The 17,309-nt window shown below is 44.5% G+C and overlaps 1 protein-coding gene across 3 annotated transcripts; it reads left to right on the top strand.

The window, feature by feature from the left end:
• Positions 1-111: 111 nt before the first annotated feature.
• Positions 112-13,993, top strand: MTNAP1 (mitochondrial nucleoid associated protein 1). 3 transcript variants are annotated; one of them, XM_082603661.1, is made up of 7 exons: positions 112-187; positions 664-759; positions 2,785-4,264; positions 9,198-9,305; positions 9,715-9,756; positions 9,875-9,982; positions 13,297-13,993. In XM_082603661.1, exons 3-7 carry the CDS (start codon positions 2,812-2,814, stop codon positions 13,359-13,361), a joined length of 1,776 nt encoding a protein of 591 aa, XP_082459787.1. In that variant the 5' UTR covers positions 112-187; positions 664-759; positions 2,785-2,811; the 3' UTR covers positions 13,362-13,993. The 3 variants fall into 3 exon arrangements, with proteins under 3 accessions (XP_082459787.1, XP_082459788.1, XP_082459786.1); XM_082603662.1 differs by lacking the exon at positions 9,715-9,756; XM_082603660.1 differs by lacking the exon at positions 9,715-9,756 and having other exon boundaries at positions 2,785-4,393.
• The last annotated feature ends 3,316 nt before the right edge of the window (positions 13,994-17,309 follow it).

Raw genomic sequence — 17,309 nt, 5'->3', positions numbered from 1 at the left:
ATATGTTACAAGTATTTGAGTTAAATCCCTGTGAGGTCACAATTTTTTTAAAATAGCTGAGAAGCATCAGGCAGTGTTGCGGACGGCCTGCCCCGGGTCCCAAGACTGAGAGTTGGGAAGCGGCGCGTGGACTGCGCTGGGGGGGCGGGCCTGTCGCGGGGCTTCGTGGTCTTATGTGTCTTGCGAGGTGAGGCGCTGTCGTGGGGAGGGTTCCCACGGGCGGGGATGTTTCCTAGGGCCTCCGCCGTAGGTCTGGGGACGAATGTGGCGACAAGAGGAGAGTGGGGGGAGGGCTTCCTGAAGCCGAAGATTCCGCCCCCTTAGGCGTCCCAGCGGCTCCGGCGCCTGGGGCTGGGGGGCTGCGGGGAGGCCCCAACCAGGAAGCAGCAGGACTGCTTTCCTGAAAACGTTACGGGCAGGAGGGTACGCCAGATAGTACTGCTGGGGGCGGGGAAGTCCGCTGGAGAGCGCAGGAGCGGCGGGCGAAGATTAGCCTAACTTTGAGGTCCGCCCTGTGCCCAGGAGGGTGGTCAAGTCTGCTTTCTGGAACACCGAGGTAGCACTGCCCTACAGGTGACTCGGTTATTTGAATTTGCCCAAGCACTTTGCCACATTTATTCATTGTATGTGCTGTCGAGTGACTTCCCTAATTGTGTTTTTCAGAGGCCGACATTAAGATCGCAACTAGAGAACGGAGAGCGAGGCATGCAGAACCAGGAGAAACAACCGCAAAATCAGCATCTTTCTAGAAAAGCTTTGGTAAGAAAGCAGTTAATAGGGAAGAACCTTTGTATTCTGTTACAAGTTAATCACTAAAGGGATGTTGCCTGTAAGCTTAAATTACACCTAATAGCCCATCTCTGGGAACCCTGCCTCCCAGGTCATGAGCATGAAGCTAAAATATCTGTGTTTAGCTCAGAGGAAACAGCCTGACCAGCCCACCTGTGAATCACTGCAGGAAGGAAGAAAATAGCATACTCCCTCCGGAGGCTGATGGGAACTAGGAAATGTTTGGCTTTACTCCCTTCCCTTTTAGTATAAAGCATGCCTGAATTCTAACTCAGGCAAGATGGTTCTTTGGGACGCGAGTGCCCCATCTCAGTCTGCCGCAGCTTTCCAAACAAATTCCCTAGTCCTCGCCCCAAGAACTCATCTCTCGGTTTATTGGCCTGTCCTGCGGTGAGCGGATGAGCTTGAACTCGGTAACATTAAGGCATCCATGGTGAGACGTTACTGTTCAAGGGTGCAGGAAAGATCTCAGTAGGATTAAGTGTGAGGATAGCACGGTGTGGAAGCACGTGCCTCTAACAGGTCTCTTTTAAAGTCGTTAGCCTAAGGCCCTTGGACTGGCTTCCGTTGTGTGTATTTTTGTAAATAAACAGTCCCTAACTTTTATTATATTGTGAAAGGGGTACCTCCAAGGTAAGAATAGTTGCTGTAAAGTCTATTGGCAGAAAACAGTTTTGGTTTTTTTGTTTGTTTGTTTTTTTGCGGTACGCGGGCCTCTCACTGCAGTGGCCTCTCCTGCCGCAGAGCACAGGCTCCGGACGCGCAGGCCCAGCAGCCATGGCTCATGGGCCCAGCCGCTCCGCGGCATGTGGGATCTTCCCGGACCGGGGCACAAACCCACGTCCCCCGCATCAGCAGGCGGACTCCCAACCACTGCGCCACCAGGGAAGCCCTTGTTTTGTTTCTTGTGGGTTTTTTTGTTTGTGGGTTTTTGCCTGACTTCATGTAGGATAAGGTGGGTCGGTTGCTCTGATGGATTGGCCAGGGCCAGGCCCAGTGCTCGGTTCTGAGAATACAGCTGTGCACAGGGTCCACCCGTTCCCTGCTCTCTGGAACTTGATAGAGTAAGAAATATAAACAGAATTAACTCATCTGAGCTTTGGAATGAAATACTTCCTTTTCCTGACTGGAGAGAGTAATAGAGGCACCAGTGGCACATGGTGTAAGTTTTTTTAAATGTTTTTGTGTGGCATAAATTTCACAAAAGTGTCAAACTAAACAAATTCGACATTAATCCATTGTACTACGTACTGCAAGTAAAAAATGGGGGACCATGTCACCTCCACTTACGTATTATTTGTGCATTCGCTGTACTTCTATATATATGTATGTATATATGCTTATTACTAATGCGTTAAATGTCAGTAGCATTTCGTTTTTCATGCTTGGACAATAGAAGCTCTAATATTTTTTTCTTGCCCCAGTGGATCTTCTGTATATCACTGTGGAAATACTAGTCTAAGCCACCTTGGAATCCCAGCCTGAGTTTTTTATTCTTCACCATTCTTCCCTTGAATGATGTGTTTAAGGGTTTGTAACAGTTTCTTTATACTCATGTGCTATCCAGTTGACTTGCTGCAGTGTTAAATAGCAAACATTTTATTGGCATTGGCATTTTATCTGTTTGGCATTCTGGACATCTTTTCCTTCCACTAAGCATTAATTCACTAGACTTAAGTTTTTTGGTCTGGCTCATCTCCTAGTTAGGGATGTTGAAAAACCTCTTTGGTTGTCTTTTGTAATGACTGATTCCTAAGAGACTTTAAGGAGTGTGAAATACCAAGCAGAAATGGAGCCAGGAATATTGATCTTAAAATCCAACTATGTCTGTTTTCTACCTATGGAAGAAAAAGAATGAGTCAAAAGAAATTTTTTAAAACGTCCTTCAACCTAGCTTCTTTCAAATGAATTTAAAAGGTACAACACCTAAATAAATTATTAGTATTTACTCTGTGGATTGTGTGCTCCCCGTAACCTCACATTTCTCTTTTTCAGGAATAGGAGAGTGCTATTCCACCCAGAATGGAAGTGTGTCCTTACTGTAAGAAGCCATTTAAACGATTAAAATCCCATTTGCCATACTGTAAGATGATAGGACCAGCTGTGCCTGCTGTTTGTCAGTCTAAGCAGGCTACACTGCCACGTGCTAAAAAAATCAAAGGGCCAATCAGAGACTCAGTTAAAGCAAAAGAGAAAGGGTTAGGGACAGATAGTAAGAAAAGAAATCCTGAACTGAAAGGGGACAGATCAGAACAACAGACAGTTAAGTCCTCTCCACAACTAACTGTTGGTTTGGAAAAAACAAGTAATACAAAGGCTGACAAAGACTTCAAGAATCAAATTCAACCCTCCCTCAAAATGCTAAAAAACACTGAACCGAAGGTTACTTTCCAGGGAGAAACTACAGCTCAGTTTTCTGCATCAGAAAACACCACTCCTAAAAAAGAGCTTGCCGAAGATTTGTCTAAATCAGGGGAAAGTAGAAATAACCCTTCAGAAACTGAAGCTTCTTTAGCTCTTGGCCCAATGGAACCTTCTCTGTCAAATCAAGATAGGAAATATTCTTCGGCTTTCCCTAATGATGTACAAGCCACTTCTGCTGATTTAAGATTGGACAGAGTGGATGCCCCAAGACAGAACCTTCTCCTAAAATTACTAGATATGCCTCTGGGCGATTATCACAGTTCTCCCACGAATCTCAAGTCCGGGGTTAAAAGGGTAAGCATATCATCAAGCAGTGAGAGGGATTCCAAGGCCAGGGATCACCTCTTGGGAGTCTCTACCAGAGACTCTGGGAATTGGGAAAAGAACACAGAATCACAAATTGCAGCTTTTAAGGTTAGCCCGTTAGATAAAATCCAGGTCAAGGAGAACCAGGGAAAAGGACTTGACGTTGGAGCAGAGGCATGTGGGAGCCAAGGAAATGCAGAGAAAAGTGCATTTGCAACAGACATGCAGGAATGGGCTGCCGTGAGCGATGATTCAGTCATGGAGAGGAAATCTCGAGGTGAAGGCCCCGATTTAGAGTTGCTTACGCCAACGGGGACAAATTGCAGTGAGCTTCTCTCTGTATCACAGTCACGTAATCAAAGTCTTGCTTCTCTGGCTATGAAATTCCTCCAAGAAGAGAAGGCAGAAGCCTGCAGCCGTAAACAAGTCCCTGCTATGAAGGCATTGAAGAGTGAGGGGCAAGCTTCTCTGACACCCACGTCGGGCTGTCGGCCGCCAGCATCGCACCCCAGGGGCCAGCATTCTGCACATTCAGCCCATCATCACGCTTTTAAAAGCCCCTTCACAGGTCAGATCGGTGCCACCGACAGAAAGACCCTATCCAGCTCCCTGGGGCTGGAGTGGTTTCCAGAGCTCTATCCGGGTTATCTTGGACTCGGGGTGTTGCCGGGGAAGCCTCAGCATTGGGGCACATTGGCCCAGAAGCCTGCGCTCATCAGTACCCAGGGGGAAAGCTGCTCACAAGGTAAACATGCTCCCGTTCAAGCTCATCCAAACAGCTCTGTGCCTTTTGAATCAATGAGGTTCAGACGCCCACATTCTCACTCGCTTGACTTTATTCGTACGTACCTAGGCATTCCAGCGCTCTGGACTTGTAAGTGTCCTCAGAATGTGACTTCTTGCTCCCAGGGGTCAGTAATAGCAGTGGTTTATCACTCTCTCTTCCTCTCCACCAAGAGGTGAAGGTTGGACTACGACAGGCTGGCCAGTGATGCTGATAACAGTTGACCTACATTCGGCAGAGGCATGGCCTCTTCTAGAAATTGGGTGGGTATTCAAGCTGAAGAGACTCAGGAAGAACATGAAGATTTCAGGGTCTGCCTAAACAGAACAAGCACCGTGCTCAGATTTCAGTCAGGACCAGGTTGGGCAGAAAATAGGTCCCAGACGTGTGGTCAGATGCAGCATCTAGCAGTTTGGAGTAGCACAGAAGGGAAGGGCAGATGGGGTTCTTGGCTTCGGGGGCAGGCTGGGGTGGCAGTCAAGGCAGGTGGAAGTGGGCCTCAGGGATGAGCTGGTGAAGATCAGGAGCAGAGGGTGTGGCCAGAAGGGAGCAGAAATCCATGCCCTGGAAGAGTTAGGCCGCAGAGACTAGGACCCAGGATAGGACCAAAGGTGGAGCCTCAAGACACGAGAGGTGAGGTAAGAAGGATGGGGGGAAAGAGGCTGGACGTCGAAACTGATTGGATTGTGAGTCTGTCTCTTCCGAAGCTCCCTGGATGCTCCTGGCTGGTGCCTAGAATGGGTTCAGCAGTGGGCAGGACGGAGGCCCGGGTAGGAGCCAGGAGTTCCCCTACGGCCCCCTCGGTGCCCTCGCTTTTTTCTGCTGAGTCTCACCTTTAGTTATTGAACTACTTCTCTAATTATGAAACAGAGTGTCTCCATTTTCCTCCCCAGAAGCTTTGGATTACTTTTTTGTTTGGGTTTTCTAGGGGCGTGGTCAGGCGTGGTCACAGTGGCATCCATCTCTTTCTTGCCTAGCGTTCTTTGGTGCTTTCGGGTTATTTTGACAGGAGACCCAAAGCCACTCAGAATAGGCTTGCAGCAGAAAAGCTTGTGTTATCCCTTCCCAAAGGATACATTTTTCCCGTCTACTACGTTTTGTGAATGATCACATATTCACTAAGCCCCAGTTTGGCTGTTGTGGAAAGCATTTTCTTTTGTATTTTAATTATCCCTTTCTAAAGGTTTCAAAATGGACGTGTATTAAGAGGGTTGCTAGCTTAAAGCTACGTTTCCTTCAGCTGCCTCAGTGGTTAACCGGGTTTCTACAAACAGGTCTAACATCTTCACTGTCTTTACAAAGTTGTATCAAGTCCCTACTCCATCTTAACATAGAATTAATATACTCACATTTGTGTTGCTTTGTGGTTTTCAGGGTGCTTCACCTATCTTCTGATTTTGGCCTCACCACTCTGAGAGGTGGGCAGAGTGCTTTTCTCTCTGTTTTGCAGGTGATGAAACAGGCACAGGGGATAAGTGATTTGTCGAAGGTGGTGATGCCAGTAAGTGGTAGACGTGCAAGTAGAACCCCATCTCCTGAGGCCTAGTTTAAAGCTTTCACTCAACCATGTTGTAGAAAATGAGCCACAGCTAGACACACAGGTGTTATTTATATCTCCAAGCTTCTCTGTGGTTTTCAGTGGCATAAACACACACAGCCCGTAGCAAGTCTCTAGCAAGTAGAAGGGCTTCTTTGTATTCTGTCCTACCCTCTGTAGTGCAAAGGTGAGTTCATTTTAGTGGGAAAAGGGAGGGAACTAATAATATTTATCAGGTGATGGCGGTTTCTGGTCGCTGTGCGAGATGCCTGATGTAGTTACCTCCTTTAATCCTCCTGACGGTTGAGGGGCTGTCACTGCCAAAGATCGCCCTCTGTTGTGGGCGAGGAGTCTGAGCCTCAGAGGGCTCAGTGACTTGCCCGTGTTCACCAGTAAGCGGCAGTCAGGATTCAAATCCGGGTCCCTCTGGCTTGTACATCCATGGTCTTTAAACTCAGCCTCAGGCTTACTTAAGGGCAGTTAGTGCTCAATATCATGGCTGATTGAAGTTATTGGTAACACTCCCTTTAATAGGTCCCAAGATTATAGTAATAATAAGGTAAGAGATAACAGTAATCCGTGTCACCAGATCACTAGGCTTGTGAAATTGAATATGGGGGGAAAATACAAGTTTTCCTTCAATCGTAAGTTCTTCCAGGATAGTGTGGCTAGAAACGATTTTGTTCTCTTTTATTGGTCACAGTCTGTAATGTGTGATGAGTTTGGGTTCCTGTATCGGGGAATGTGTAGCCATCACTGTGCCGCTTGTTCTGTTGTAAACCGAAAAACCGTTGGAAGTTGGCTCCACTATTAACGGTCAGACTGTGATGCTGCTACCAAATGAACAGGAGACACTAGAGGAGACCCTAGGATCTCAGTTAAGGTCAAAACCTGATTCCTCAGTTGGCCAGGGACTTCAAGGCCGTCAAATCTACAAGGATAAAAAAGTAGTGTGGCTCCTCAGTTTTGTACCTTCACCTGGCAATGACTGTCCCCAGTGACTGCAGGGTCAGACTGACCTCCCAGCAGTCATTGCAGAAGAGCTTGGGCTATATGTGCCCTTACTCAGGCAAAACCTCTGATGGGCCACTCCTCTTATCTCAGGAAACCAACTCATCCCTTTGATACTTAAAGGCAGGGCCAGTGAGCTAAGAGTTACTGAGTTAACTATATATCAGGTGTGATACCTGCATGTTTACTTAAGTTATCTTAAGGAATCTTATACCAGTTCTGGGAGATGGGTATTATCCCCTTTTACAGACGAGGAAACTGAGTTTCAGAGAGGATGAGTAACTTGCCCAGTATCCAGTTTCTAACGTGATCTGATGGTCTTTGCCAAGGTTTTCCGGGCAGTGTTTCTTGCACTGGACCGTTGGGCTCCAGGATGTTGTCAGTTTTCTTTCCTGCACGGGGAAATGCAGCTAGTCTTCGTGCCATCAGGTACCTGAGTAAACTTAGGTGAGGTGATTCTACCAGCTGGAAAGGCACCTAGGGCCTTCATTTCGATGAAACAAGGTAGGACCAGAAGCTCTCATGGCCGATGAAAAATGGCTATGTTTTGAGGACCTAGGCTAGGAAATCCCGAGGCAGACTGATGGTTCTGAGGATGCCACCACGTTGGGCTGCAGGGGATCGGGCTCATGGAATTCGGCAGCGCTAGGAGCGATCTTTTGAGCTTCAGGGAGAAAGGTTCTCATGGGCCTCACTACCAGAAGGAGGAGTTGTCCTGGCCTGAGGGAAAGTAGATTTTAGAAGTCCAAGATTTAAACCTCAGGAGACTCAACAAGTACCAAGGTCTGAGAGCTCTCAGCTCAGCAATAGAGGACTTCGTTCAAGGGAAACCTCTCAGAGTCCCAGTCGCCTTGAGAGCGTTCAGCTGGGAGGGCTGGCTGGGCCTTTACAGAATTCAGGTGCCTTGGCTTTGGGGCTGAAAGTGTAAGAGATCTTAAGTCCTCGGTTCCCAAATCTGGACAGTTAACAGTTTCACGTGGTCATTTTTTTTTTTAAGAGTAAAGATTGCTAGGCATCGTCCCCAGAGATTGATTCTGAAGCGAGGCCTCAGAATTGTATTTTCAGACGTTTCCTCGGTGTCACCGAAGATCAGCCGAGTTTGAGAACTGCTCCTGGAGGTGATGGCCCTGGCGCAGGTGCCTCAGACCCAGCAGTGGGCTGTTCTCAAATTGTGGCAGGGGAGAAGGTGGTTTGGGAAAAAAAAAACTTTGTGTAATTACAGAAAGCAAAATATGGCTGACGGGGTTACCAGAAGGTCAAGTGAGAAAACTTTATAGGTCATGGGTTTTTAAAGGCCAAGAAACAGCTAAATAAAGGCTGTTCTGTAACCTGCAACCAGAATTTCCATCAGTAGGGTATCCGTGTGAGGTGTTTTTGTTTTGTTTTGTTTTTTAAATGTATTTATTTATTTACTGGCTGCGTTGGGTCTTCGTTGCTGCATGCGGGCTTCTCATTGCGGTGGCTTCTCTTGTTGCGGAGCACGGGCTCTAGGCACGCAGGCTCACTAGTTGTGGCTCGCGGGCCCTAGAGCGCAGGCTTAGTAGTTGTGGCACATGGGCTCAGTTGCTCTGCGGCACGTGGGATCCTCCTGGACCAGGGCTCAAACCCATGTCCCCTGTATTAGCAGGAGGATTCTTAACCACTGAGCCACCAGGGAAGCCCTTGGGTAGTGTTTTTACATCCACAGCAACTTTTACCACACCTGCTAAACCTGTTGTAAATATTTGCTTAATTTACCCTTTATCCTAATAAACCAAACCAAGACCGGAGAACCAGCAATAGTAGAGACTCCCTGCCTGTCATTAAACATGGAAAATAACAGGGGCAGGGAAAATGTAAATACAGAGCCTAAACCCTCCTTTCTGGTTCTACTTTATAGTTACTCATGTATTGAACATAAATAAGTGTGCTGGTCAGCAGTAGTGCTGGGCTGGGCTGATGAGCTGGCTTGTCGACTGTTGTAGTGACAAGTAGCGGTAATTAACGTGACAGTAGAAAGTCATGCTTTTTGCTAATAAGATGTTTAGCAGATGAGAGGAAGTATAAATGATTCATTTCATTAAATATGTATCCCTGGATCATCTGGGCACTATATTCATCGGATCGGAAATGGATCTAGATACTGATCCCCAGGGTCCCTTAGTCTGTTGAAGAACCTTTTCTTGATGTGGAATGGACGGCTTTGACCGTCAGTGGTTACCAGTTAGCCGCAGCCCAAGGCAGACATTAATCCACCTATTTAGAATATACCTTTCCTGCAGCCGCGCCCTGGGAACCTTGGGCACTGAGTGTTGGGGAAGAGGATGGATTTAAATGAATAATCACAGTGACTGTTTGGAACCCTAGTTCCTCTGTTGGAAAGAAGTTCGACGGCGGTGAGAAGTTTGGAAGCCCCGGCCAGGCTCACAACCTCCAGCTTCTCTCTAAGGAGGCTCTTGGGAGCTGTCCAAACAGGTGAGGCTGGAATCACTGACTGCTGGGCTCTTGCTGGTTCCAAGCATTTGGAGAACTTTCTCTTCCTTTAGCCATGGCTGTTACAGCAGGCTCGAGAAAGAGAAGAGGACAGACAGCCTTGCAGTCTTACTACTCTCCTGCTTGGCTGTTTTCATCCAGGAGTCTGATGTAATTAAAAGCACCGAAGCTAATAATGGCAACTGCCATTTATTGAGCAGCTTTCATTTTTTCAGTACTTACCCCTGCCTCTCTCTGCCACCTGCCCGTCTCTGCCTTCCCCACGTTGATTGTCCCCAAGCCAGGAAGGCTCAACCTCAAGTTAACCAGCTGTATTCATCTCCTCCCCACGAAAGATTTTAACCAAACTCCCCAAAATAAGAGTGACTAATTTAAATTTATTAAAATTAAGGTCTTTTGGTTTTAGCCTTTTCATCACGCGCGCAATATAGTGGTATGTAAATTCTTTGCAATTCCTTTGCCTAAGCTAACCGGGTAACTTGAGTCCCTCACAGATAAGGGCCCCTAGGGGCCTTTCCCTCTAACAGTGAGACCTGCTTCTCTTTAAACAGGCTGGATCAGGTGTCGCACCACCGTGAAGGGCAGAGGAGTCGGTGGCATCATGATGCTCTTCACAGGGTACTTCGTCCTTTGTTGTAGCTGGAACCTCAAGCATCTGAGTAAGCCTTTCTCTATTTTTAGCCTAAATTACAGGTCACATCCCATTATAGGCACCTCCGAGGGATTTTCCGAACTGCTTTTTTGTTTTTCAGTTTTGCATTATCTGACATGCCCTAGAGAATGAGCTGTTGCCTGAGAGGTTTTTTTTGGAGGTTTTTAAACTGGAGGTTTTGGTTAGAGTGGCCTTTATAAGATTTGACTAGAATTTACATAACTGTTGTTATGCTCCATTTAAGATTGTCACTGGAGATCTGGTGAGCTTTGTGTTTTCTCCTTAAAGCCATTTGTGTGTTAGAAGATCAGGGCTCTTCTGCAAGGTGACTTTTTAATTCCTATGTAAGAGCTTCCTTTTAGGATTGAAACCAAATAGCTTTATACCCCAAAAGAGAGGAGGAGAAGCAAAATACAGCTGTCACTCATCAGTGTGTCTTAAGGCTTAGAGCTGTTTTATTTACTCCACTTTTAACATTAAAAGCACAACACCTTTCTAGTGACGCGTTTCAACTTGCTCCAAATCTTACCAGAAGGAGAATGCCTAGATTTCATTGCTCTTTTAGTTCCAGATAACTTTTGCTCATTTTTTAAAGTATTGTTTTATAAAAGAAAAAAAAACCAGAAAAAGCCCAGTATTCTTCCACAATTTAAAAACAAAAAAACCCACACGCTTTCAGATGAAAATTTTCAGTGTAAAAGTGTAAGATAATCATTAACACTGGAGGCCAGTAGAATTCACAAGCTTCTAAAATATCAGATTTGGGCTTCCCTGGTGGCGTAGTGGTTGAGAGTCCGCCTGCCGATGCAGGGGACACGAGTTCGTGCCCCAGTCCGGGAGGATTCCACATGCTGTGGAGCGGCTGGGCCCGTGAGCCATGGCCGCTGAGCCTGCGCGTCCGAAGCCTGTGCTCCGCAACGGGAGAGGCCACAACAGTGAGAGGCCCGCGTACTGCAAAAATAAATAAATAAAATAAAATAAAATATGAGATTTGACTCTAACTGGATTTGTTGGCTAATTCAGTACCAGTACATAGGGCACAGGTGAAGCAGCGGGAATGTGTCTGCACCAAACTCTTCCATCCTGACTAGCAGGGCATAGCTGCTGGCCCTTGTCTAATATGCATGGCCATCGGTGAGAAAGAGGAATTCCTTTCTGATCATCCCCGCATAAACGGAGATGCCTAAAATCCCAAGTCATTTCTTTCACAGGGAAAAAGCCTTCCCTGAAAGTTTTACCTGCCTGAAGGAGACCATGTAGGTGATGCATGAGGTTATTTTTCACATCTCTAAATTGAGACTGAAGAAAGTGAGACAGAAACTTCTCATTTTGCTTAAGACTTTACTTCTAAATTTATAAAGCAAAAATATAACACAATGATCTGTAGAGTCAAGACATAGAAACAGTCAACAGAATGGCCTCTTAGATCCTTATGTTTATCTCTGTTTATCTTAAGAGCTGCAGCGCTGGTGTAAGTAGCATTGACCTGGACACCACGTAAGAAAGCTTTGGCACTCCAAGGCAGGGACGGTGGAGATGGCTGCAGTGCGAATTTAACAATGGAAACTTGTACTGGGGGCAGGGGAGAGCGTGAAAAGAATAAAATTATTGGAATCCAGCAATTCTGTAGGAAGCCAGTTTTTTAATGTGGACAGATCTGGTTCTGTCTGGATATTTCTTTTGACTTGTTCTCAAAAGTGACAAGAGTTACTGAAAAAAACTTCAGTTTGTTTCATCATAAAGGCTGATGTTATTCAGAGAGACAATCATAATGGCTGATGTCATTCAAGGAGACAAGAAGATGGCAGAGTTTGTCATTAGAATTTTTTAATAGCTATCTCATAATAGCTCATATCTCAATTTTAAATCTTTCTCTCTAAAATTATTCTCTATATCTTGGCATTTTACTATTCATCTCTACTACTCGGCTACATGTACACTGGTACAGAATAGTATCTGAAGTGGCAGGAAATCACACATCAGACCCTTCCCCTTGGGAATGGTTAGACTCTTGGGTCCTTGACCAGATCTTGGCAGGAGTCAGAAACATAAAAGCAGAGGGTGGGTTCAGAGTTGCAGGTGAGCCTCTGAAAAATCCTTGGCAGGTTATTTTTTAAGCTAATTAAAGCAGCACACTAAACACAAGGCTAAATCACCTTTTCCACATCTTAAGTGAGTATAATAGTGAGCAAATGGTTTCTGCTTATCATCTCTTCTTGGAAGCTTTTCAGAACTCCACCCTGTCCCTTCCCAAGAATTTCAGTGCACTACTCAAATATTCCTCCCACTTTGTTAGGGTTGTTTTTGGCTAGTGGGGTTTTTATGTCTCTTCCCTCATCAGAATATTCCATGTTTTTCTAATTTTCTGCTTTGTCCTCTAGAGAATAACTTGGATACTTATAAAGGCTTCAAGGAAATGTAATATAGATCTCACAGATGGATAACGGTTTTCAACTTCTTTTCCAACATCAGAGGTTGATTACATACTAGATAGCGATATGCCCCTTCCCCTATCAATCAGTCGATGGGTCTGTCTGTATCTTCCCTTTGCTTGTGATATCCTCAGGCCAAAATACATGTGTTCAGTCCCTCTTTTGTCCCAGCTCCTTCAGAACTATGAAAAAGCAGGTGTGCTGTTCTAAGGGCAGCATTCATGTATTTGCACACCTCTTCCTTCTCTCTTCCCAGAACTCGATGCTGGCTTATCTTCTGCTGTATCTCCCTTTTCTGTTCTTCAGTCCCCTGTCGTCCCCCCACCCCGCCTCTCTAATTATCCCCAGTGTGAGTAATTTAATTCTGCATCAAATTCTCATGGTTAAGGAAAAGGTGTGCTAGAATTCTCCATAAGGAAAAATTCACGGTTGAGGAAGAGTATACTAGAGGTAGTTATTTTAGTTTAATATGACAGGATTTTCAGAACTCCAAAAATAGTATCTTGCCTTTAGGAAAGGCTTTGTGGCCTTTCTTTGTAAATGCCCTGTAAGAGGTACGGTCAGGGAGGGAGGTCTCCCTGCACCTGCCCCTTTGCCTTACTCTAGATCAGAAATGCTTAGGGTACAAAGGTAGGTGAGAATGACCTCTCAGCTATGTCCTCTTCCCCAATCCCCTCGAGCCCAGGGGTCAGCAGACCACGACAGCCCACAGACACAAGCCATCATGTGGCCTATTTTTGTAAATAAAGTCTCCGTGGGACACAGCCCTGCATCTTTGGTTAGGTGATGGCTGTGGCTGCTTCCACACTGCAGTGGCAGAGTTGAGTTGTCGCAACAGAGACCATAGACCCTGCAAAGCTGAAAATGGTTACTCTCTGGCCCTTTACAGAAAGCATGCCAAGCCCTGCCCCAGATGGACAGGACGCCTCACGGGCTCCTGTGTCGGAGGGATGAAGAGGACTGGGGATCTCCGCTCTGAAGCATTTGGTTAGGAAATGCGAAAGGAGGAGAAGCCTTTCTGGACTCAGCACCTAAGCGCCTGAGTGTTGCCCCCTCAGCTCCCCACCGCGTGTGAGTGCAGTGGTGACAGCAAGAGTAAGCTCACAGCTCCCCAGGGTTGTCATCAAGATCATTTTTGTCCCTACTGTAAGTAAACTAGCGCCACTTGTAATCAGAATGCTAAAACATCATGAAAGGGTTTAACTCCGTTAGATCACGATAAATACTTTACATCTCTGAAAATAAGTTCCTTAATGAGAAAAGCGAACTACTTAATGACCCATCAGTCCTGAAGGGATATCTGCTGCTTATTGCCCGGTATGTTGTGTTAGTTTCAGGTGTACAGCATGGTGATGCGGTTATACATATATATATCTATTTATGTGTATGTATTCTTTTACAGATTCCTTTCCCTTATAGTTGATTACAAAATTTCAAGTAGAGTTCCCTGTGCTACACAGTAGGTCCTTGTTGATTATCTGTTTTATATAGAGTGGTGTGTATCTGTGAATCCCAACCTCCTACTTTATCCCTCCCCCCACCCCGCCCTTTTCCCCTTTGGTAACCATAAATTTGTTTTCTACGTCTGTGGGTCTTTTTTTGTTTCGTATATAAGTTCATTTGTATCATTTATTTTTTGTAGATTCCCCATATAAGCGATACCATATATTTGTCTTTCTCTGTCTGGCCTACTTAGTATGATCATCTCCTAAGTCCATCCACATTGCTGCAAATGGCATTATTTCGTTCTTTTTAATGGCTGAGTAATATTCCATTGTATATATGTACCATATCTTCTTTATCCATTCCTCTGTTAGTGGACATTTAAGTTGCTTCCATGTCCTGACTATTTTAAGTAGTGCTGCTGTGAACATTGGGGTACATGTATCTTTTCGAATCATGGTTTTCTCCAGATATATGCCCAGGAGTGGGATTGTAGGATCATATGGTAGCTCTATTTTTAGTTTTTTAAGGAACCTCCATACTGTTCTCCATAGTGGCTGTACCAATTTACATTCCCGCCAACAGTGCAAGAGGGTTCCCTTTTCTCCACACCCTCTCCAGCATTTATTTTTTAAAATACATTCTTTTTATTTTATTTTTTATTATTTTTTTGTTGTTGTTTGGGAATATCTTTTTTTTTTTACATCTTTATTGGAGTATAATTGCTTAACAATGGTGTGTTAGTTTCTGCTTTATAACAAAGTGAATCAGTTATACATATACATATGTTCCCATATCCCCTCCCTTTTGCGTCTCCCTCCCACCCTCCCTATCCCACCCCTCCAGGCGGTCACAAAGCACCGAGCTGATCTCCCTGTGCTATGCGGCTGCTTCCCACTAGCTGTCTACCTTACGTTTGGTAGTGTATATATGTCCATGCCGCTCTTTCACTTTGTCACAGCTTACCCTTCCCCCTCTCCATATCCTCAAGTCCATTCTCTAGTAGGTCTGTGTCTTTATTCCTGTCTTACCCCTATATTCTTCATGACATTTTTTTTTCTTAAATTCCATATATATGTGTTAGCATACAGTATTTGTCTTTCTCTTTCTGACTTACTTCATTCTGTATGACAGACTCTAGGTCTATCCACCTCATTACAAATAGCTCAATTTCGTTTCTTTTTATGGCTGAGTAATATTCCATTGTATATTTGTGCCACATCTTCTTTATCCATTCATCCGATGATGGACACTTAGGTTGTTTCCATCTCCGGGCTATTGTAAATAGGGCTGCAATGAATATTTTGGTACATGACTCTTTTTGAATTATGGTTTTCTCAGGGTATATGCCCAGTAGTGGGATTGCTGGGTCATATGGTAGTTCTATTTGTAGTTTTTTAAGGAACCTCCATACCGTTCTCCATAGTGGCTGTACCAATTCACATTCCCACCAGCAGTGCAAGAGTGTTCCCTTTTTTCCACATCCTCTCCAGCATTTATTGTTTCTAGATTTTTTATGATGGCCATTCTGACTGGTGTGAGATGATATCTCATTGTAGTTTTGATTTGCATTTCTCTAATGATTAAAGATGTTGAGCATTCTTTCATGTGTTTGTTGTCAGTCTGTATATCTTCTTTGGAGAAATGTCTATTTAGGTCTTCTGCCCATTTTTGGTTTTTTTTTTGTTTGGTTGGTTTTTTTGCGGTACGTGGGCCTCTCACTGTTGTGGCCTCTCCCGTTGCGGAGCACAGGCTCCAGACGTGCAGGCTCAGCGGCCATGGCTCATGGGCCCAGCCGCTCCATGGCATGTGGGATCTTCCCAGACTGGGGCACGAACCCGTGTCCCCTGCATTGGCAGGCGGACTCTCAACCACTGCGCCACCAGGGAACCATTTTTGGATTGGGTTGTTTGTTTTTTTGTTATTGAGCTGCATGAGCTGCTTATAAATTTTGGAGATTAATCCTTTGTCAGTTGCTTCACTTGCAAATATTTTCTCCCATTCTGAGGGTTGTCTTTTGGTCTTGTTTATGGTTTCCTTTGCTGTGCAAAAGCTTTGACGTTTCATTAGGTCCCATGTGTTTATTTTTGTCTTTATTTCCATTTCTCTAGGAGGTGGGTCAAAAAGGATCTTGCTGTGATTTATGTCATAGAGTGTTCTGCCTATGTTTTCCTCTAAGAGTTTGATAGTTTCTGGCCTTACATTTAGGTCTTTAATCCATTTTAAGCTTATTTTTGTGTATGGTGTTAGGGAGTGATCTAATCTCATACTTTTATATGTCCCTGTCCAGTTTTCCCAGCACCACTTATTGAAGAGGCTGTCCTTTCTCCACTGTACATTCCTACCTCCTTTATCAAAGATAAGGTGACCATATGTGCGTGGGTTTATCTCTGGGCTTTCTGTCTTGTTTATGGTTTCCTTTGCTGTGCAAAAGCTTTGAAGTTTCATTAGGTCCCATTTGTTTATCTTTGTTTTTATTTCCATTTCTCTAGGAGGTGGGTCCAAAAGGATCTTGCTGTGATTTATGTCATAGAGTGTTCTACCTATGTTTTCCTCTAAGAGTTTGATAGTTTCTGGCCTTACATTTAAGTCTTTAATCCATTTTGAGCTTATTTTTGTGTATGGTGTTAGGGAATGATCTAATCTCAAACTTTTACATGTCCCTGTCCAGTTTTCCCAGCACCACTTATTGAAGAGGCTGTCCTTTCTCCACTGTACATTCCTGCCTCCTTTATCAAAGATAAGTTGGCCATATGTGCGTGGGTTTATCTCTGGGCTTTCTATCCTGATCCACTGATCTATCTTTCTGTTTTTATGCCAGTACCACACTGTCTTAATTACTGTAGCTTTGTAGTATAGTCTGAAGTCAGGGAGCCTGATTCCTCCAGCTCCGTTTTTCGTTCTCGAGATTGCTTTGGCTATTCGGGGCCTTTTGTTTTTCCAAACAAATTTTGAAATTTTTTGTTCTAGTTCTGTGAAAAATGCCAGTGGTAGTTCGATAGGGATTGCATTGAATCTGTAGAATGCTTTGGGTAGTAGAGTCATTTTCACAATGTTGATTCTTCCAACCCAAGAACATGGTATATCTCTCCATCTAGTTGTATCATCTTTAATTTCTTTCATCAGTGTCTTATAATTTTCTGTATACAGGTCTTTTGTCTCCTTAGGTAGGTTTATTCCTAGATATTTTATTCTTTTTGTTGCAATGGTAAATGGGAGTGTTTTCTTGATTTCACTTTCAGATTTTTCATCATTAGTGTACAGGAATGCCAGAGATTTCTGTGCATTAATTTTGTATCCTGCTACTTTACCAAATTAATTGATTAGCTCTAGTGGTTTTCTGGTAGCATCTTTAGGATTCTCTATGTATAGTATCATGTCATCTGCAAACAGTGACAGCTTTACTTCTTCTTTTCCAATTTGGATTCCTTTTATTTCCTTTTCTTCTCTGATTGCTGT

Source organism: Mesoplodon mirus (genome assembly GCF_964341445.2).
Source record: "Mesoplodon mirus genome assembly, chromosome: 18".
NCBI lineage: Eukaryota > Metazoa > Chordata > Mammalia > Artiodactyla > Ziphiidae > Mesoplodon > Mesoplodon mirus.
The sequence above is the reverse complement of the archived record's forward strand: the minus strand, read 5'-3'. Positions and strand labels throughout refer to the sequence as shown.

Bases quoted from the DNA above. Each gene is read 5' to 3' on its own strand.
- MTNAP1 (XM_082603660.1), top strand. From the start codon at position 2,812: ATGGAAGTGTGTCCTTACTGTAAGAAGCCATTTAAACGATTAAAATCC. The intron at 9,306-9,874 runs GTGAGGCTGGAA...CTCTTTAAACAG, and splicing joins CTTGGGAGCTGTCCAAACAG to GCTGGATCAGGTGTCGCACC. The intron at 9,983-13,296 runs GTAAGCCTTTCT...GGCCCTTTACAG, and splicing joins CTGGAACCTCAAGCATCTGA to AAAGCATGCCAAGCCCTGCC.